This window comes from Gossypium hirsutum, chromosome A03 (assembly GCF_007990345.1).
Source record: "Gossypium hirsutum isolate 1008001.06 chromosome A03, Gossypium_hirsutum_v2.1, whole genome shotgun sequence".
Taxonomy (NCBI): Eukaryota; Viridiplantae; Streptophyta; class Magnoliopsida; order Malvales; family Malvaceae; genus Gossypium; species Gossypium hirsutum.
The window spans coordinates 111,298,327-111,317,895 of NC_053426.1; the positions used below are offsets into that span (position 1 = coordinate 111,298,327).

The window sequence follows — 19,569 nt, forward strand, 5'->3', positions numbered from 1 at the left end:
ACCTATTTATAATTTGGTGACTAAGGGTGTAGTTTGTCTTATCTTTTAACTTACAAGTTAAGAAAAACGCAGCGTTTTGCATGTTTCACCGTCCATACTTTTTCACCGCCCAAATATTGACTCGCTGAGTACACATTCCATTTTACTTTTACCAGCTGTTACCAGCTTTTCGATAAATTTTAGTTTTTATTTATTTACTAATTTTTTTAATATCTATCAATTAAATTCAATTCAATTATTTTTTATAAAAATATTATTTGACTAATTATAATTATAAAATTAAAATATAATAATTTATAATTACACGAAATTAAAATTTATGTATAAACTAAAAATTATATATATTCCATATTTATCTCAATAAAAAATAGATAATATTAAATTTATGTTAAGGAAAACGCAGCGTTTTGCGAGTTTCGCCGTCCATTCTTATTCATAGCCCAGATATTGACTCGTTCTGAGTACACATTCCATTTTACTGAGTCAATCAAAGCCGTTACCAGCTTTTAGCTTCTGGTTTTAATTTTTCCTTATGTGATGCGGAAACTTGGGCTACCCTTTTTGTTACATGTAAGAGAGGTTCCACTATTTGACCTGTGAAATGTTCAAACCCTTAATTCTGTATTTATTAATGCTGGTTTGGTTCAGTGGTAGATGCCTAATGATTGTTCTACTTGAATTCGTCAAAGGGATTAAAATGAAAATAATAACAATAGTGGTGGACCCTAATTCTGTCTGCTCACTTTTTGCTTCTGAGTTCTGACGCTTTATGTTTCACTCAACTTCCAGCTGTCAATGTAAATGCTAGTGGACCAAATAGCTAAACACCAAAACTTCTTTTTCGACCATTAATAATAATAAAGGGTTAATATAACTTTTACTCCTTAAACTTGGTAATTAGCTCCATTTGGGTATTATAATTTTTTAGGTCTGCTTTGGTACATGAACTTGTCAATTAGATCCATTTTGATCATTGAACTTGATAATGTATGAACTTGACATTATGACACATTTAGATTGTGACATGTCATCAAATTTCAATGTAATCCAAGTTTAAAAATCAAAATGGACCTATTTGTCGAGTTCCAATAAAAAAGTACAAATATTAAAGTAGGCTTAGTTGTTTAGTTCAAGGACTTAAATTTATATTAACTAAAAGGGTTAAATCATTATTTGGGGCTTGAACTTGGCAACAACTTCCACATTGGGGCCTGAAGTTTTTTTGGTTCATGTTAGTCCTTGAACTTAGTAATTGTTCCCACAATGGAGCTTGAACTTTTTTTGTCCAAGTTAGTCCCTAGACATGACAATTATTCTTACATTGGAGCTTGAACTTTAAGGTTTTTAATGAAATACCAGGGACTAACTTGGACTAAAAAAATAATTTAGGCCCTATTGTGGGAACAATTGCCAAGTCAAAAGACTAATTTAGATTTTTTTTTAAGTCTATACCCTAATATAAGAATAATTACAAAGTTCAGGCTCAAAAAATGATTTAATCCTAACCTAATAATAAATTATATATATTGGAAAATATAAATGTTAATTAACTAAAGAGCTATGATGATATTTATTATTTAAGAAGGATTGTACTATGGTATTTAATAAAATTTTGTTAAAATATCAAATAATATACTAACTAATCAAACACTTTTTTTTTGCATCCATCATCATCTCCACTCTTATGAATTTGTAAAAGTAAAAGAAAAAGTTTTGACTTCATTGTATATCATAATAAAATATATTCATCCAATTCAACTGAAAATAATATATAAAATTGTCAACTATGATTGAGTCTTAGTTCGATTGATATCGGTATTGTTGCCATTATAGGAGGACGTGGGTTTGAGTCCATTGAAGTGTATTGTCCTCCTATTTAAGGGTTAAGAAGAAGCTATAAGTAATTCTAGGCATTGAATCAAAAAGAGCAAATATGATAAGAATCTATAATCAGATTAATAGTCAAAAGAAAAATAATAATATATTAATCGATTAGGCTATTACTAGTAGAAAACTCGTTTTAAAAAAGTATTATTTAATTATTTCAAGGTTACTTAATACTTTATTCGTATTAGTTCAAGATATTATTATAGAGTAATCCTTTAAAATACTATCTAAATAGAATAGGGTTAGGGTTCAAAAAGAAGATTTGTAATGGGAAAAAATTGAATCATAAAAAATTAAGAAAGTATAGCTGGTGTTCTTTCTCTTCTAATACAAGTTAATAAGTACAACAATAAAATAACATAATATATATTCAATCAACTGCGTTGATGTGTGAATCTAACAGGATAGAAAACGGAGTGCCATCAAAGATAGTGGTTGGAAGTGGTGAAATTAGGATCGAGATATGAAGTTGAAAAAGGATGGTGTCTTAGGAGAGATGAGGAGAGAGAATCATCCTTTCTACTGAGATCGTGGGCTTTTATACTCTTAGTTGCAGTCCTAAAGTGTCACGTGTCGAGTCTCTATTAGTGGTCAAAAGCAAGTGACCAAGTGGCCTGCCACTATAAGCTTAGGTAAGGTGGTGACTAGACATACTTTCAATCACTTTAGATAGAATATGATAATTGGAGTCAGATATGGCGGTTAATGAGTAGGGTTCACATGAGTGTTAGGTCGAGGAGCGTTTGTGAAGGGTTATTCTTGAGGGGTAATGGTATAACAAGTTGCAATAAACACAAACAAAAAATTAAATGAGACATGATTTTAAGGTGGAAAACCACTTTAAAGCAAAGGATAAAAAATCACAGGACTTGAGAGTACTCCACTTAAAGGTTCCACTATTCTCGAAAATCTTGCTACATATTACAATATAATGCCACTTAAATGAGCATATAACTCCAATAAGCCTAACAAGTAATCTCAAACAATCAGAGAGAAAAGTTCAGAATATCACTTAAAAATAATACTAACTTTAATATTGAAATCCAAAAGCTATAGTATTGGAATGAAAAATCCAACAATACACAATTAAAGATCTTCAAGTCTACTAGCCACTACCTAAAAATCAACTCAAATCTTTAGTGCTCAATCCAAGGGTAGTTGCAAGGTTGTTCAAACTTGACAGATCAATCAGACCAATTAGATTAGGAACTATCCGAGGTATCAATTTGAAGAGAGAGGTTAGACTAGTTGACTTGCGAATCGCTCAAAATCGATTGAATCGAGCTAAAAAAAGTGATTGAACATTCAGTTGAATCGATTGGATCAATTTTTTATATTTTAATAATTTGTTTAATTAAATCAGTTGAACCAAGAATAAATGGTCTAACCAGTTCAACAGTCGATTCGATTCTAAAAATCTTAGATTGTTAATACATATAAATAATGTTGTTTGAACCAAACCAGACCAACTAATGGGACTGGAAACCAGCCAGGTACAGGTCCGGAGGGCATTGAACAAGTTGACCTAAGAAACGACAAGTACAACTTGATCTGATTGAATTGGACTTTTAATATTGTTTATTTATTTATTTTATCGTTTTTAATGATTTATTTAATTGAATCAAATGAAACGATCGGATCAATTAAACTAACAAACCGATGAATTAAGTAATTCAACCACAAATCCGATTTTAAAAACTTATTTTATTTTTCTTATAATAAAACCGTCCAATATTATTATTATTATTTAGAAAACCCGCGTGTATAGTATTATAATGTCAGTATCCTAGATTACATCATCAACCACGTAACATCATTCAATTTGATATTTTTAAATTATCCTCCACGTGCCTGCTCACACAAGAATCGGTTATCCGTTTATCCCGTGTGTTACCAGTGTCCCAGCTGGCATGCCACGCTGGCATTCCTACAAAAAGTCATGGTATAAATTCCTTCTTGCATTTTTTTTTCTTGTCCGGACACACCAGAGCCTAAAGTCAGAGCCTGCAAAAACAAAACTTCTCTGTCAACACCATAGCTATACCCACGAAGCTTTAATTTTTATGCTAAGGCAAAGGAAGCGGCAGCGATTTACTGTAATTTCGCCCTCTATGACATCGCCACCGTCACCGCTCCGTCGTCTTTCTCCGGAACAAGAAAACTCTGTCATAGTTTCCGCTCTCAAAAACGTCATCACCGGTTTAGTCCCTTCCTCTTCTTCTTCCTCCACCGTTGACGTCGCTGTTGGCTTTGGTTTGAATTTCGGTACCCTGACCGTGGCCGGGGGTTCTTCTTCTTCTTCTTCTGCTTCCATGGTATTACAACCGAGTGAAGTTATGGAAAAGTGCCACGTGTGCGAATTTGACGGTTGTTTGGGATGCAACCTTTTCCCGCCAAGTCAACAAGAAGACAAAAACGGAGCCACTGCTAGTAATAAAAGTAAAACTAAACGAGTAAAGAAAAATTACAGAGGGGTTCGGCAAAGGCCGTGGGGCAAATGGGCGGCGGAGATCCGAGACCCCCGACGCGCCGCTCGGGTCTGGCTTGGAACTTTCAACACGGCGGAGGAAGCAGCACGGGCTTACGATAAAGCCGCCATTGATTTCCGTGGACCAAGAGCTAAACTTAACTTCCCCTTCCCGGATAGCTACAGCAACGACAATGTAATAACATCAGCACCACCACCATCGGCCGCCGCATCGTCGACCCCGACAAATACCACGACAATGACCACAACCATTGTTTTTTCTGATCAAGAAATTAATAGCGTCTCGTTAAATGCATTACAACAAGAGAGTGATCAACAGAAAAATGCGAGCTTTGAAATGGGGTTAGGGACTGAGTTTTGGGATGGAATAAGCAATGATGATGAGATTCAACAATGGATGATGATGACAGGTTTCGGCGCCGACAACAACAATAATTCCTCGGACTCTGCCATGACCAGTACCAGAAATGCTAATAGTCCTTGATAGCAATTTTAAATTATACTGTGTAAGTTGTAAGCCAAGCCTGCAACTTTATCTCCTTTTCTCCATTTAATTTCTTTTTGTTGAATATTGGCAATATCCCACATTAGGAAAAGATAGAAATGGAGGGGGTTTGGTTTGTTATATATAGAACCCCTCCCCCTTTGGTTGTATCATCCCAAAATCTTCTCCTTTGTAATATTTCTAGAGGAAATATTAATTTGGTAGTGTCCGAGGACGTAAGCTAAATTGGCCGAACCTCGTTAAAACTCTGGTATTTTATTTCTTATTTGTTTGCTTTTATTTAATAGCTTTATGTTGGTTATATTTATTTAGTTATTATTGCTATAAATATCTAAGTGAGTTCTGTCTAGTTGTTGGGTTTTAAGCGGGACCATTGTGACCCCTCCAATTTAACTGGGAATTTTCTTAGTATAATTGTTGGCATAATAATTATCTAAATATTTCTGATAATATTGTTATTAATATTATCGTCGCTTCCGCAACAATTGGTATCAGAGCCAAGGTTTTGTAGTATGCTCTGTGTTTGCAGCTTAGTCTGATCTTACACATCAGAAACATTTCCTAAAGCTTGTGGGTATTCTGCATTTGGTGGCTATTAAGTAGAAGCTATGGCAAAAATGACAGAAGAAAAACCATCCATATCAACAACTTCCACTTCGTACATTTTGCCGAGGATTGGAACTGCAAATACGAGATTTGTAGTGGAAATTTTTGATGGAACAGGTCATTTCGGCATGTGGCAAAGTGAGCTTCTAGATGCCCTCTTTCAACAGGGTCTAGATATTGCCATTGAGGAAGAAAAACCAGAAGGGGTTGATGATAAAGAATGGAAGACCATCAACCGATTGGCATGTGGTACAATTCGATCATGTCTTTCCAGAGAGCAGAAGTATACATTCAGTAAAGAGACTTCTGCAAGTAAATTGTGGAAAGCATTGGAGGAGAAATTTCTGAAGAAGAACAGTCAAAATAAGTTACATATGAAGAAAAGACTGTTTCGTTTCAGTTATGTTCCTGGTACCACGATGAACGAGCACATTACCAATTTTAATCAGCTGGTGGCTGATTTGTTGAATTTGGATGTGACTTTTGAAGACGAAGACTTGGCGTTAATGTTGTTGGGATCGCTTCCTGAGGAGTTTGAGTACCTTGAAACTACTCTACTTCATGGAAAATCGGAAGTAACTTTCAATGAAGTAACTGCTGCATTGTATAGCTATGAACTACGCCGAAAGGATAAGTTGAAAGGTTCAGGTGAAGCAGCAGTGGAAGCATTGGTAACAAGAGGTCGTCAGAAAAGTCAGTCTAAGGGGAAGAGAAGAAAGTCCAAAGGTCGAGTTGTTGCCAAAGATGAATGTTCCTTTCGCAAAGAAAAAGGACATTGGAAGAAAGATTGTCCAAAATTGAAGAAAAAAGGGAAGACTCCGCAAGATGCAAATGTTGCAGAATGCAATAGTGAAGCAGAGTCAGACTTTTCTCTTAGTATGACATCTTCAACATTACATGCAGATGAGTGGATCATGGATTCTGGTTGTTCCTATCATATGTGTCCCATTTGGGAATGGTTCTTTGAATTTCAAAAACTAGATGAAAGGGTTGTTTACATGGGTAATGATAACACGTGTAAAATAGCCGGGATAGGTTCAATTAAACTGAGGAGTCATGATGGATCTACTAGAATTTTGCGGGATGTACGATATGTCCCAAAGTTGAAGAAGAATCTCATCTCTTTGGGGTCGTTAGAATCTAAAGGCCTAGTTGTGACAATACGAGATGGAGTTCTTAAAGCAACTTCAGGAGCATTGGTGATGTTGAAAGGCATAAGAAAGAACAATCTGTATTACTACCAAGGTAGTACAGTGGTCGGGACAACAGCAGCAGCAATTACGAGTACCAAGAAGGACGCTGAGGCAACACAGCTGTGGCATATGCGTTTGGGCCATGCTGGTGAAAAATCCTTGCAAACTCTAGCCAAGCAAGGATTATTGAAAGGTACAAAGACTTGCAAACTTGAATTTTGCGAGCATTGTGTTCTGGGAAAACAACGAAGGGTGAAATTTGGCACTGGGATTCACAATACTAAAGGTATTCTGGATTATGTGCATTCTGATGTATGGGGACCGTCCAAGACTCCATCACTTGGAGGAAGACGTTATTTTGTCACCTTTATTGATGATTTTTCCAGACGAGTTTGGGTGTTTCCTATGAAGAACAAAGATGAGGTGCTTGAAGTTTTCCTTAAGTGGAAAACTAAAGTTGAAAATCAGACAGGAAGGAAGATTAAGGTTCTCCGATCAGACAACGGTGGAGAATATAAAAGCGATCCTTTCCTGAAGATATGCCAAGATTGTGGCATAGTAAGGCACTTCACCGTAGGTGGAACACCGCAACAGAATGGGGTGGCAGAGCGTATGAATCGAACGCTTGTGGAGAAAGTTCGATGTATGTTATCTAATGCTGGATTAGATAGAAAGTTTTGGACTGAGGCTGTGACGTACGCTCAACATCTCATCAATCATTTGCCATCATCTGCTATAAATGGCAAGACTCCTTTGGAGAAATGGTATGGAAAACCTGCTACTGATTATGACACCTTGCGCATTTTTGGTTCTATTGCATATTATCATGTCAAAGAATCAAAGTTAGATCCAAGAGCAAAGAAGGCTCTATTCATGGGCTTCAATGCTGGTGTTAAGGGATATCGTTTGTGGTGTCTAGAGGCAAAGAAGACGATAATCAGTAGGGATGTTACCTTTCATGAATCTGCCATGTTGAATAAGGTAAATCCAGAAGGAGTGAGTAGTACTTCGCAGCAGGTGGAGTGTACTCCGCAGCAGGTGGAGTTTGAGCAGAGTGTGGTAATTCCAGCAAAAGGTACCACTAGTGATTCTTCATTGGCAGATGCAGAGTCAGATGAGGAAGAGGTTTCTACCCAAGAACCTCAACAGCAATCAGAGCCAATTGCAGTCAGAAGGCAGAGACGAGAAATTCAGAAACCTGCTCGTTTCACTGACATGGTAGCTTATGCACTTCCAGTTGTTGATAATATTCCATCCACTTACACCGAAGCCATTCAGAGTTTAGAGAATTATAGATGGTTAGGTGCAATGGAAGAGGAAATGCAATCTCTAGAGAAAAACAAGATGTGGAAGCTGGCACAACTACCAAAAGGGAAGAAGGCGATTGGTTGCAAAATTGAAGACACTATTGAAGTTTGTGTTATGAGAAGATGTTCGAAGATGTGGAATATCGCCAAGGTGGAGATTTGTTGAATATTGGCAATATCCCACATTAGGAAAAGATAGAAATGGAGGGGGTTTGGTTTGTTATATATAGAACCCCTCCCCCTTTGGTTGTATCATCCCAAAATCTTCTCCTTTGTAATATTTCTAGAGGAAATATTAATTTGGTAGTGTCCGAGGACGTAAGCTAAATTGGCCGAACCTCGTTAAAACTCTGGTATTTTATTTCTTATTTGTTTGCTTTTATTTAATAGCTTTATGTTGGTTATATTTATTTAGTTATTATTGCTATAAATATCTAAGTGAGTTCTGTCTAGTTGTTGGGTTTTAAGCGGGACCATTGTGACCCCTCCAATTTAACTGGGAATTTTCTTAGTATAATTGTTGGCATAATAATTATCTAAATATTTCTGATAATATTGTTATTAATATTATCGTCGCTTCCGCAACACTTTTTTTATTTTAGAACTAAAAACTTAAATCTGCTGTGTTTCCTATTTTTGCAGAATGGGTTTTAGTTAGAAAATTTCAGTCTTCGGTTCTTCGTTAAATTTCGAGTTTTCAACGAAGATGATCGACGAAATATTTATTTGTTTAGGCAGGTCATAATTCATAAATTAATAATGTATGTATACAGTTTATGTAAGCTTGTTCTACTTCTTTTACGCGAAACTTTTGAAGAACTAAGGAGCAGGATAAGATAATGTAAAAGTCACTATCGTTCGTTAGCTTTTTGGAGTATTGTTTTGTTTGTTTGTTTCCTGAGGAAATTATTTCCTGGATTTTTCGTTTTGTTGACGACATTCAACGCTGCAATTAAAGCGCGCAAATTGAAAAAGCGGGTTAGTTTTTGCTTCAGTTTGACTGCTTTGGAACTTTTAGGACAAAATGTGGGACCCACTGAAAGATGTTGGATGTTTCGTTTTCACAGGTAAGAGTGAGGCAAATACCTACATCTGACGTGTACGAAGAAATGTTGGTAAGTGGGACCCACAATTTTTCACATGTGCCAAAATTCAACTTTTGTCTCTTGGTGCTTCCTAATAATAAAAAATTTAGTCTCTCACCCGCCCACTGCTCTAAGCGGGACCTAGGTTTGAATCGTACTTGCTGTATTGTTGTTAGATCCTCTTCACCCAAAAAAAATTGAGTTGGTATACCATTCATTCATATATCAATTTTGTCTGTCGTCAGCCATTAATTTTTTATTTAAATGTAATATTGATAACGATTAAATTCGTAAATTTTCACATATTTAATAACATGTTAAATTGTTATTTTCATATATTACTCATGATAAGTTAGTTGAGACATTTAATAATTGTTACTTACATATAAGCTTAAAATTTCAAATTAAAAAAAAAGTGTATAGATTAAGAATGATCAAATTAGAGATCATAGACCAAATCTATAACTTTACACATTATACAAATTTAATAACAAAAATTAATCAAATAAATTTAACTGTTATCATTTGAGTTAGAATTGAAATTTTAAAATTCTAAAATTTACTAAAATTAACCAATTTAAAAAGTACATGACGGAAATTAATCAAATTTAAGTATATGAACTAAAACTACAATTTACGTAAAGTATAAGGACTAACAACCAAATTTCACCTTTATATTAAAAAAATTAATTTAATATATAAATCGGATTTAAGGTTAAGCTGAATGCATGATTAATTTTCAATTGTATAATATGTTAATTTTCTTTATACATTGCATAATTTTTATTATAAAAAATATTTAAGTTATTTATGTTTAAAATTTTAATAGAATAACATATTAAATAAAAAATAACATATCTTTTATAACAGAATAAAAATAAAAATAATAAATACAAGCTTAAGCATATTATATAATATTATATATTTAAATCTAAATGAGTTTAAACAATTTAAAACTCATATTTCGAACCAATTCATGTACACTTCTAAAAACAACACCAATGGAACAAATCATTTAGCAATATGATTATATAAATCCTATAGAGAACAAAGCAAATAAAATTTCATTCAACAAGAACCAACAAAACAATTACTCTAGTAGGAGTCATCGTCCACTGCCGGAGAGGCTGATCGAGCTGACTTTCAAGGGTGTTGCCACAACGAGTGGAGCTTCTGGCGAGTCACTACCGGCATATTTGTCGTGCATGAAACGACTCTCTACGATAGACTCATCCTTCAACACAATCTTGTAGCAATAACAGCTCTTTAGGCCCTGCTGATTCCTCTAGCATCCATGGCTAGTGTTCTTCACTTGCTGGAAATCCCATACCACACTGAACTTGCCCACAGTCGCGACTACGTGACGCTCTTGTTTACCATTTTCGGTCACCTAAAAAGAATCATCTATGTCAAAGAATGTAAAGGAGAAATATGATCACAAATGGAACATATCGGGTGTAAAACGGATTCGATTGTACCCAAGAGAAATGGCCACCGTGAAATTTGTTGTCATTCCCGGCTAAATGTGAGTCCAGAGGTATCAACTTCAACAATCTGGGTGCCGGGATTCGGTTCCCCATTCTACCGGTAAACCCGGTTTTCGTCTTCCCGTCTTTATCTGTAAACAAAAAGCAAATGAGGATCAGGTATGTATCAGTTGTGCCCAACACCCACTTCCCATCATAGGTAACGTCTACGTCAGTGATTGGAGAACCGAGTCCCGGAAAAGCGGTTTTGGCTTGCCTCATTGAAGCCTTCGAATACAACCTGATCTTCCCATCAAGTGACCCGACCACGATCGATCCAGCACCAGTACTAGCAAAGCACTGAAAATTCGTCCCTCTAGTGAACTGGTGCCCTTGTGTCCAATGCAATACAGGTGAACCACTTGTGGCACTATCTTGGAACCCTCCCTTTCTTACCTCTCATATCCCATTGGCATAATATATTATCATCCAATCCTAAAAATGTAGATTCAGAGGGATCAAATTGTGACCCTTTGGTATCATTTGTAATATCCTTCATCCTGATATCGGTCCCATCTTTCTCGAACTTCCATTCTGTAACAGTCTTCCCAGTCTCGATATCGACTTGCTTAAGGCCAGTAGCATTAGGCTTCCCTTTGTTGGCCGGACTCATAAGCATCATATTCGTCTCGGCTCTCATCAACAGTGCCTTTTTTGGGGTCAAATTCGACGCATTCCCCCCACTATCATACTTAACACAAATACCTTTCCCATTAATCCCACGGTTAAGGTTCCTATAAACATGGACACCAATATCATTTACCAAGAAACTATTATCCAATGCACCTAAAGCCAAACTTTGAACACCTCCATTCGCAGCTTCCTCGAGCTCCTCCATCGATCCTTGACTCCCTTTTAACAGAGTCGAATCCGTGCTATGATCCTTTGCATCTTCCCACATAGAATCATCTGCTACCTCAGGTTTCACCCATCCGATAAACTCCTTCCCATAAACCTTGACCTTGTTTTCCTCACTAGCTTCCATGCCATAAACATTCTCAAACAAACAATTCTGAAACAGGGTACCGAAATTCCTGTACTCATAATCACTCAAAAACTTCAAAGCCCAAACAGCTTTATCAACGAAATCAACTATTCTTTGATCCCCAAACATTTTCAATTGCATTTCAGTTGAAACCCGAACCCTAACTTTAGACCCCACTTCCAAAACCCACCCTGCACCGTCCAGTCCATCATCGTTGCCGTCGGTTTTAGCTGTTTTGACGAAATTATAAGAAGTGAGCCTCTCAGAGATTACCCATTTGGCTTTGGGGGTGTTTCCTCCGATGTGAAGATAGAGCTTTACTGGGTTTTTCAGATTGGGGTTTCCCTGTTGTTGGGAAGAACTGTATTTCAGTTTCAGGGATTTGAGTTTAACATCGATTTCATCAAGGCCTTTGTGGATACCTGAAGAAGATCTGGATTTCTGGTGATCGCCTAAAGCGTCGTCGTATTGCTCCTCAGCTTCTTCTTCTTCTTCTTCTTCTTCACAATCTGAATCTATGATGCCATCTTCACGGCTTTGAGAAGTGCCCATTTTCAGATTCAAATGATTTGCAGAAATGATTTCAGAGAGAGGTTAAACCACCAAAATTTTCAAACCACTACCCATTTCAGAAAAAGGTGGTTTCAGTTACCATTTTGGGTCAAATTCTGGTGCTGATCCCTCTACCATGCTCAAATTTATGATTCAGTCCTTATATTTTAATTTAACCCTCTATCATTAATCTAAGTAATTAAAGCCGTTGGTTATGCCGATAATAACATTAAAATCTTGAGCACAATAGAAGTATCAAAATCACAATTTGACCGACATTTTATATAGGCTGGACTTTGGCACTTTGAAAAATAAATTGCCTGTTTTATAATTGCATGTATTATGAATAAAATGAAGCACTAGATTGTAGCTTTAATTTGGAAAAAAATTCCTGTAAAATTATATATATATGTAGCACCAAAATCCAAATATAATAGTGTTACAAGGCCTCAATTTCCAGGTAATTTCAATTGCCATTGCCTCTATTCTAAAACAGCATTGTTTAAACCATAATTACCTTGGCATTTGCATATCTTTGGCAACACTGACAGAGAAGCAATGCTGCCCCAATCTATATCGTAAGCATCCCGAGCAGCAACGCAACATGTTATGGCATCTGCAATAGTGGATATTACTAGCTCAGGGCCGAATATTTTGTAGTGCTGTAAGAGAAACACCACAAAATTGATAAATCAATTGATGAACAAGATAGAAAAATATGATAAAGGCGATGGAAAACGAAACTGGGAGATCAAAAGGTTCTCAAACCTTTAGTATCTGAGCTTGGTCTGCTCTTCCTTCCAACTCTTCTAAACCAATCTCTTTTCCATCGATAAGTTTCTTCACAGCTTTCATTTATCAGAAACTCTTAATGTAACATTAACGTCGAATATGCGGGATATAGTCGAAGATAGAAATAGTGAATAGCCACAAGCAAAACATGTATATATATGATATGGTACCAACTCATTACGAGAAGCATTAAATCGAGCAGCGAGGACATAACTCAAATCATCAGAGATACCGCATCTTTTCAAGGACTCTGTAATCTGGAAACAATTGTTAGTAACCAGAAAATGAGTAAAGTACTATAGTCATAAACAAAGAACATTACATACTTAGATACCAAGTAATTGTAAACAAGCTTAGAATGCACTGGAATAAGCGCCTAACATGCTGCAACTAGAACAGGGAAAACATCTGGAATCTGTCGAAAGATCATCAATACATGAGATACTAGAGAAAACCATACGAATCGATTCAAGATCAAAATTAAAGTCGGCTAGAAACATAAAATAGAAAACTCAGGAATTCATACAAGTGATGAATTAAGAAATTAAACTTCAGGGTTCAGTTTCCCAGCTTGCATGGATTCTTTAAGTTCCCTACAAGGTAACAAAGCAAATTCAGGGCCAAATTACCCAATGTTAGCATTTTCAAAGGAATCCCATTATAAATAGCATCAATGGGGTTTGAAAATTCTCGAACAGCATAATCAGGGTAATGGGATTTAAACCCAATGGCTCATATTGATTGGAACAGAGTTAAGAATTCATACTTGCATAAACTATCAACAAAAAAATAAGAACAATTAGAAACGACGGCGTAGAGAGTACTTAGAGTTGGCGACGTCAATGAAGAGGGCAAGCGAGAGAGTGTTGCCATTGATTTCAAAAACCTTCATCCCTGCTTTCACCTTGCTTTCTCCCCAAAAATCAATAATCAGAAACCCTGGAAATGGAGATTAGGGGTTTTTGGTTTGAGGTTCAGTCTCTTTTGCCAGCCTAGAAACGTAAATACGGGTGCGTTTAATTGAAAAAAAAAACTAATAAGGAGAAATTTTGAAAATTTCAAAAGAAAATTGCTTAATTTTTTTTATCAAAATAAAAAAAAGTAAATTCTTTGATTAATTAAATGAATACAATCATACAATTCAAATAAAAAATAGTAAATACTCGTCTTAGATAGTGAATGACAAACTCTGTCAACACAATAAAGGTTTTAGTCTCAGCATCAATAGAATATTATGACACGTTGATAATTAGCTTTGTCACAACTCAAGCGCAATATATCTGGAGTGATTGTAAGCACTTAATACGATAAAAAAATTAGTCCCGAATGGTCTGAAGCAACGAGCAAAAATCGACAAAAGAATCAAGCATTCACCAAACTAGAGAGAGCGACAACAAAATCATCTCTAAAAACACTTGTAAAATTAAGATTACATGCATAAGTTAAACAAAAAACGTGTTAGTGCTACAAGAGTATACAAAAGTTTCTAAAATTAAAGACTTATTAAACAATGAAAAAACAAACAAAAAAGACATATGAAACTTAAGACAACACGAATCCAAATTGACACGTGAAATTTTTTTATCATTAAGGAAATCGCTTCATTGTGATTTGTGATCTTAATTTATATAATGGATAATGCAATATATAATGTCTAAATTTATCAAAATAGTTAACCCAAATACCATAATAAAAACACATATTTGATAATTCATATATCCCACTAATATCTTTAAAATAGAAATATCACATTAAATATTTTATAAAAGTATATGTAGCAAATGTGATATTATTCCAATATAAATCATACTACCTAGGACTCATTGGTAAACATATTTAAAGGTAAGCAGTGAGTAGTAGACCAGGTCAAGCAAGTTCTCATGGATTCTGCAAATTGGATTTCTACAATCATGCATAGCCATTAGTCCTTCATTTCTCATCCTCTTCTTCCTTAAATATCATTTCAAAATTTACCCAAAATTTCCCTTCCTCTCTCCCCCCTATCCCCAGCCAAATAATCCAAATTATCGGCAATATGTATGTCTCTATCTTCCTCCCATGGCTGCTTACCATTCCTTTCTTGGTCCATTCATCCCATCAGCAACCTAAAGGTATATTACATATGTATAACCCGATTTCACTAATACCCCATTGCATGTTTCTCTGCAAAGTTACATGATTATATATATATTTATATGTTGCAGGTTTGTTGATAAATTGTGGCTCCGACGTTAAACAAACGGTACCGGAAACCGGCCTGACGTATATTCCCGACGACGGTTTTACATTTTCCGGAAACAAAACATCTCTTGACGCCAAAGATTTGTTTCCCATATTAAGCACGCTCCGATACTTTCCCGACAAGGTAGCAAGGAAATACTGCTACACGTTCCAAGCCATTAAAGGGTCGAAATATCTAGTGAGAACCATCTACTATTACGGTGGTTTTGATGGTGGGAAAGAGCCGCCGGTGTTCGATCAGATCGTCGGAGGGACGAAATGGAGTGTCGTTAATACGACGGAGGATTACGCTAATGGACTCTCTTCGTATTATGAGATCATCCTTGTTGCTCACGTTAAGACCCTTAGCGTTTGCATTGCGAGAAATAACCAAACAGTTTCTAGCCCTTTTATATCCGCCATTGAAGTGATTTCTCTCGATGATTCGATGTACAATTCCACCGATTTCGGTGCTTATGCTCTTGTTACGGTGGCGAGAAGTAGCTTTGGGAATGAAGATACCATCAGGTAACGGAAAACTACATATACAACGCCATTAATGGATTATATAAAGTTGGTTAAAATATGAAATTAGTCCTTGTACTCTTTGAAAATTTAAAATTTAGTCCCTATAATTTTTAGATTTCAAAAGTCAAGTCCAACTGTTAACACTATTAAAATTATTTTGTTAAATTCAGATTCATTACAACGTTATTTTTAGTTACATTGCTATCAAGTGAGCATTTTTTTTTATTTCAAAATGTTACACCAACAAATTTAATTTCAATGTTAATAATTGGACTTGAATTTTGAAATATGAAAAATAGAAGAACTGAATTCTTAAAAATAAAAGTATAATGCCTAAATTTCAAATTTGTGAAGAGTAGAAACACCTACTGCATATTTTAACCTATATAGCTTGAAAGAGGGTGTTGTTATATCAACAAAAGAAAAAGGAAATTGTTGTCTATGGTAAATGTGCAATCTTTGGTCTGATTTGGAATTTCATCTCACGACTTTATAAAAATTGATAAGTTAGTCCCTCTATTTTAGTTCATTTTGGAATATTTCTCATGCTTTATCAGAACTGAGAAGTTAGTCTAATTAGGCAGAGAAGAAATCAATAATTTTTGTGTTGGTGAGATCAAGATAAATTTATAAAATTTCGAGGGGGCAAAACTGAAACATTTATGTTGGAAAAGCTTAAACTAAATTATTAATTTTTGAAAGTGTCAAAAATGAAAAATTCTCATTTAACTAAGGAATTAGTAAAAACCAACTATTTATATGTTATAAATTAGCAAACCCCAGCTTTTGAAGTAGGAGGACCAAAATTTGACCAATTGAAGTAGAAAACTAACATTTTCAATTTTCGTAAAGTAGAGCGATGGAAATTTATAATTAGGTCGCACTTCTTTTGAAGCTTTCCTGAAGATCCATATTATCGATTGTGGCAACCATTCAAGGATGACAGTACTGATGTTGTTTCGAGCCAATCGAGCATAACCACTTCGGAGTTTTGGAACAAGCCGCCGGCCGAAGCATTTGCGACGGCAATAACGATGAGCACCACGAAGAAACTTGATGTCCAGTGGCCACCAGGGTTGCTTCCAAGCACCAGATACCACGTTTCATTATATTTTCGTGACGATAGAAACTCAAAGACAAATACATGGAGAGTCTTTAGCATTATGGTAAATGGAAAAACTTTCTATAGTAATCTCAATGTCACAACTGATGGTGTGACTGTGTATGCACCAAATTGGCCTCTATCAGGGCAAACACTAATCAGCCTGATCCCTGATACTAAAAGTTCCATTGCACCTTTGATCAATGCCGGTGAAATCTATCAACTTATGCCCCTCGGTGGAAGGACATTACCACAAGATGGTACCGTATTTTTCGATCACTAGTTTCGACATTCATTGTAATGGTTATAATCCATTTTTATTTGGTTTTTAACAATGTGCTGCTCTTTGATGTTTCCTAGTGATGGCAATGGAAGAACTTGCAAGAGGCTTTGACAACCCACCACTTGATTGGAGTGGTGATCCATGTCTCCCCCGGGAGAACTCGTGGACCGGAGTTTCATGTTCCCAAGAAAAAATGCCTCGAATTATCTCTCTGTAAGTATCATTTATAGCAAGCACTTGCTTTTAGTGTTAAGTAAAGGTATTCACAAGTGGAGCCAAATTGGGTTCGAACCAAATTTATGTATAGTTTTAGCAAATTTCATGTTTGCTAAAGCTCAATCTAAAATTTAGATTCAAATTTTATCAAAATGTGTTCATATTTGTAAATAATTAATCAACTTAACATTTTTTTATATTTACATTATGGTATTATGAGCTAATTGCACCAAACATTCTCAAACTATAATCCTTATTTTAAATTGGCCTTCAAGATTAAAAACATTTTAATTACATCCTTAAACTATCGATATTATATCAGTAATGTCCTTTCGTTACTAAAATCATTAATTTAACTATTAAATGAGATGCCAGGTTTTATGTGATGTAATTTAAAATGAAATTTAAAAAAAAATGAATATTGTAAAAATATTGGTTTTGAGATTTTCAAAACTTTTTCAGAAATTACCATTCTCTCTCTCTCTCTCTCTCTTATTTTAGTTTTTAATATTAAAAGTTAAGCGTTTTAAAACTTTTATTTTAAATTAAGTCACACAAGATTTTACATGTCATTTAATGGTTAAATTAATTATTTCAATAATTGAATGACTTGATTGATATAAGATTGATAATTTAGGAATGTAATTAAAACTTTTGAAGTTTGGAGACAAATTTAGAATGTGGGTCATAATACGGGTCAAAATACTTTTATAACCTTGATATTTATTTTTTTAATTTTAAATATATGTTTTTTGTTTTTTCTCCAATTGAGTTGGTGTAACTTATCTCGGAATACCAACTTGAGAAGCTTTATTTTTTATGAGGCAAATAAATAGTTTAATTTTTTGTTTAAATTTATTTTTCGAATCTATTATTTCAAGCTCGAATGAATAACTCAACCCTTAAATAGATTTAATAAAAAAATAACACATATTTGGTTACATTTGAAGGCAACTTACCAACCTTGGGCTTACTGGAATTCTAGCTCCAACAGTAAGCAATTTAACTGCACTCCACCATCTGTAAGTGAAAACTAGCACTAGTCTCTTCAGTTCCATTGCTTGCAAGTTGTAGTCTTAATTGCTATTAATTGGAAGGTTAAAAAATGTTATAATTTTTTGTAATTTAAAAAAAATTAAAATTTAGTCCCTAGTTTTAATTTTTATTTGTTAAATTCAGTTTAGTTATAATATATATTTTTTAATTACATAACTATTATTAAGTGAGTTTTTTTTAATTTCAATATGTCATATCAAAAAATTTAATAAAAGAAAATTAACAGTGTTAACAGTTAAATCTAAATTTTAAAATCTAAAAAATAAATTAGAAATTAAATTCTTGAAAATAAAAAAATGAAGATTGAATTCTAAATTTTTAAAAAATACATAGACTTATGTTATATATTAACTTAATTCGAAACCATGTTGTTGTTGTAGTTGGTTAGGGGATAATCAAATATCAGGTTCCATCCCAGAGATGAGCTCAGTGGATCAGCTTGAAACTCTGTAAGTGATCCTCTTAAAACTCAGTGGAAGGGTGTTTTAAGAAAAGGCTAAAATCCAATATTGGTCCTTAAATTATATTGTTTTTCCTGCTTAGGTACTTAAAGTTTTTTTTGGGTAAAATTTGTTACTTAAATTATCAGTTTTGTCTCATTTTATCTCAAAACATGATACCATCCAATAAAAACATGACATGTAACGCATTTATATTGCACACCATACATTTTTCGGGTAAAATAAGATGAAATTAGTAGTTCAGGTAATAGTTTTGATGAAAAAAGTTAAGTATCTAAGTGGAAAAAAAATATAATTTGAGGTTAATTAAAATAATTAATAGTTTTAACTATTTGGACTAACGATATTATAAAAGTAAGAAGGTTATATTATGCTAAACAATAGGGACTAAATCTTAAACTTATACATAATAAAAAGACCAAAACTGAATTTAACCACTTATTGTATTTTAGCATTAATCTGGTTTTTGTCCTTTGAAAAGGCATTTGGAGAGTAACAATTTTACAGGGCCAATCCCCAAATCATTAGCCACACTTCAGTATCTTCGTGAGATGTAAGTGTAAACCCAATGGGAGCAAAAATACAAATTGCACCAATCATAATCGCCCAAACTTCAAATTGGTCCTTAAATTCAAAACATTCTTATCAAAATATCAATATTGTATCAATTAGACATTTTCGTTGGCAATACAGTCAATTTAGACATTAAATGTCAATTTGGATCTAACATGTAGCATACTTTAAACATGTAGGTCAATTATGGATAATTTTAAGAAA

The 19,569-nt window shown here is 34.5% G+C and overlaps 2 protein-coding genes and 1 pseudogene across 3 annotated transcripts; 2 read left to right on the forward strand and 1 right to left on the reverse strand.

Annotated features, from left to right (window-relative positions):
- The first annotated feature begins 3,865 nt into the window (after nucleotides 1-3,865).
- On the forward strand, nucleotides 3,866-8,892 carry LOC107927855 (ethylene-responsive transcription factor ERF109). Of its 2 annotated transcripts, none has more exons than XM_016858981.2 (2): nucleotides 3,866-4,881; nucleotides 8,629-8,892. In XM_016858981.2, exon 1 carries the CDS (start codon nucleotides 3,951-3,953, stop codon nucleotides 4,857-4,859), a length of 909 nt encoding a protein of 302 aa, XP_016714470.1. In that variant the 5' UTR covers nucleotides 3,866-3,950; the 3' UTR covers nucleotides 4,860-4,881; nucleotides 8,629-8,892. The 2 variants fall into 2 exon arrangements, 1 of the variants encoding a protein (XP_016714470.1); XR_005919316.1 differs by having other exon boundaries at nucleotides 3,951-4,933; nucleotides 8,575-8,892.
- Nucleotides 8,893-9,978: 1,086 nt separating this feature from the next.
- Nucleotides 9,979-13,925, reverse strand: LOC107927967 (protein CYPRO4-like; annotated as a pseudogene).
- A 1,000-nt stretch (nucleotides 13,926-14,925) lies between these two features.
- On the forward strand, nucleotides 14,926-18,873 carry LOC107927895 (leucine-rich repeat receptor-like serine/threonine-protein kinase At2g14510). Its single transcript, XM_016859019.2, has 6 exons — nucleotides 14,926-15,037; nucleotides 15,131-15,674; nucleotides 16,570-17,036; nucleotides 17,137-17,272; nucleotides 18,226-18,297; nucleotides 18,712-18,873. Exons 1-6 carry the CDS (start codon nucleotides 14,962-14,964, stop codon nucleotides 18,782-18,784), a joined length of 1,368 nt encoding a protein of 455 aa, XP_016714508.2. The 5' UTR covers nucleotides 14,926-14,961; the 3' UTR covers nucleotides 18,785-18,873.
- Nucleotides 18,874-19,569: the final 696 nt, after the last annotated feature.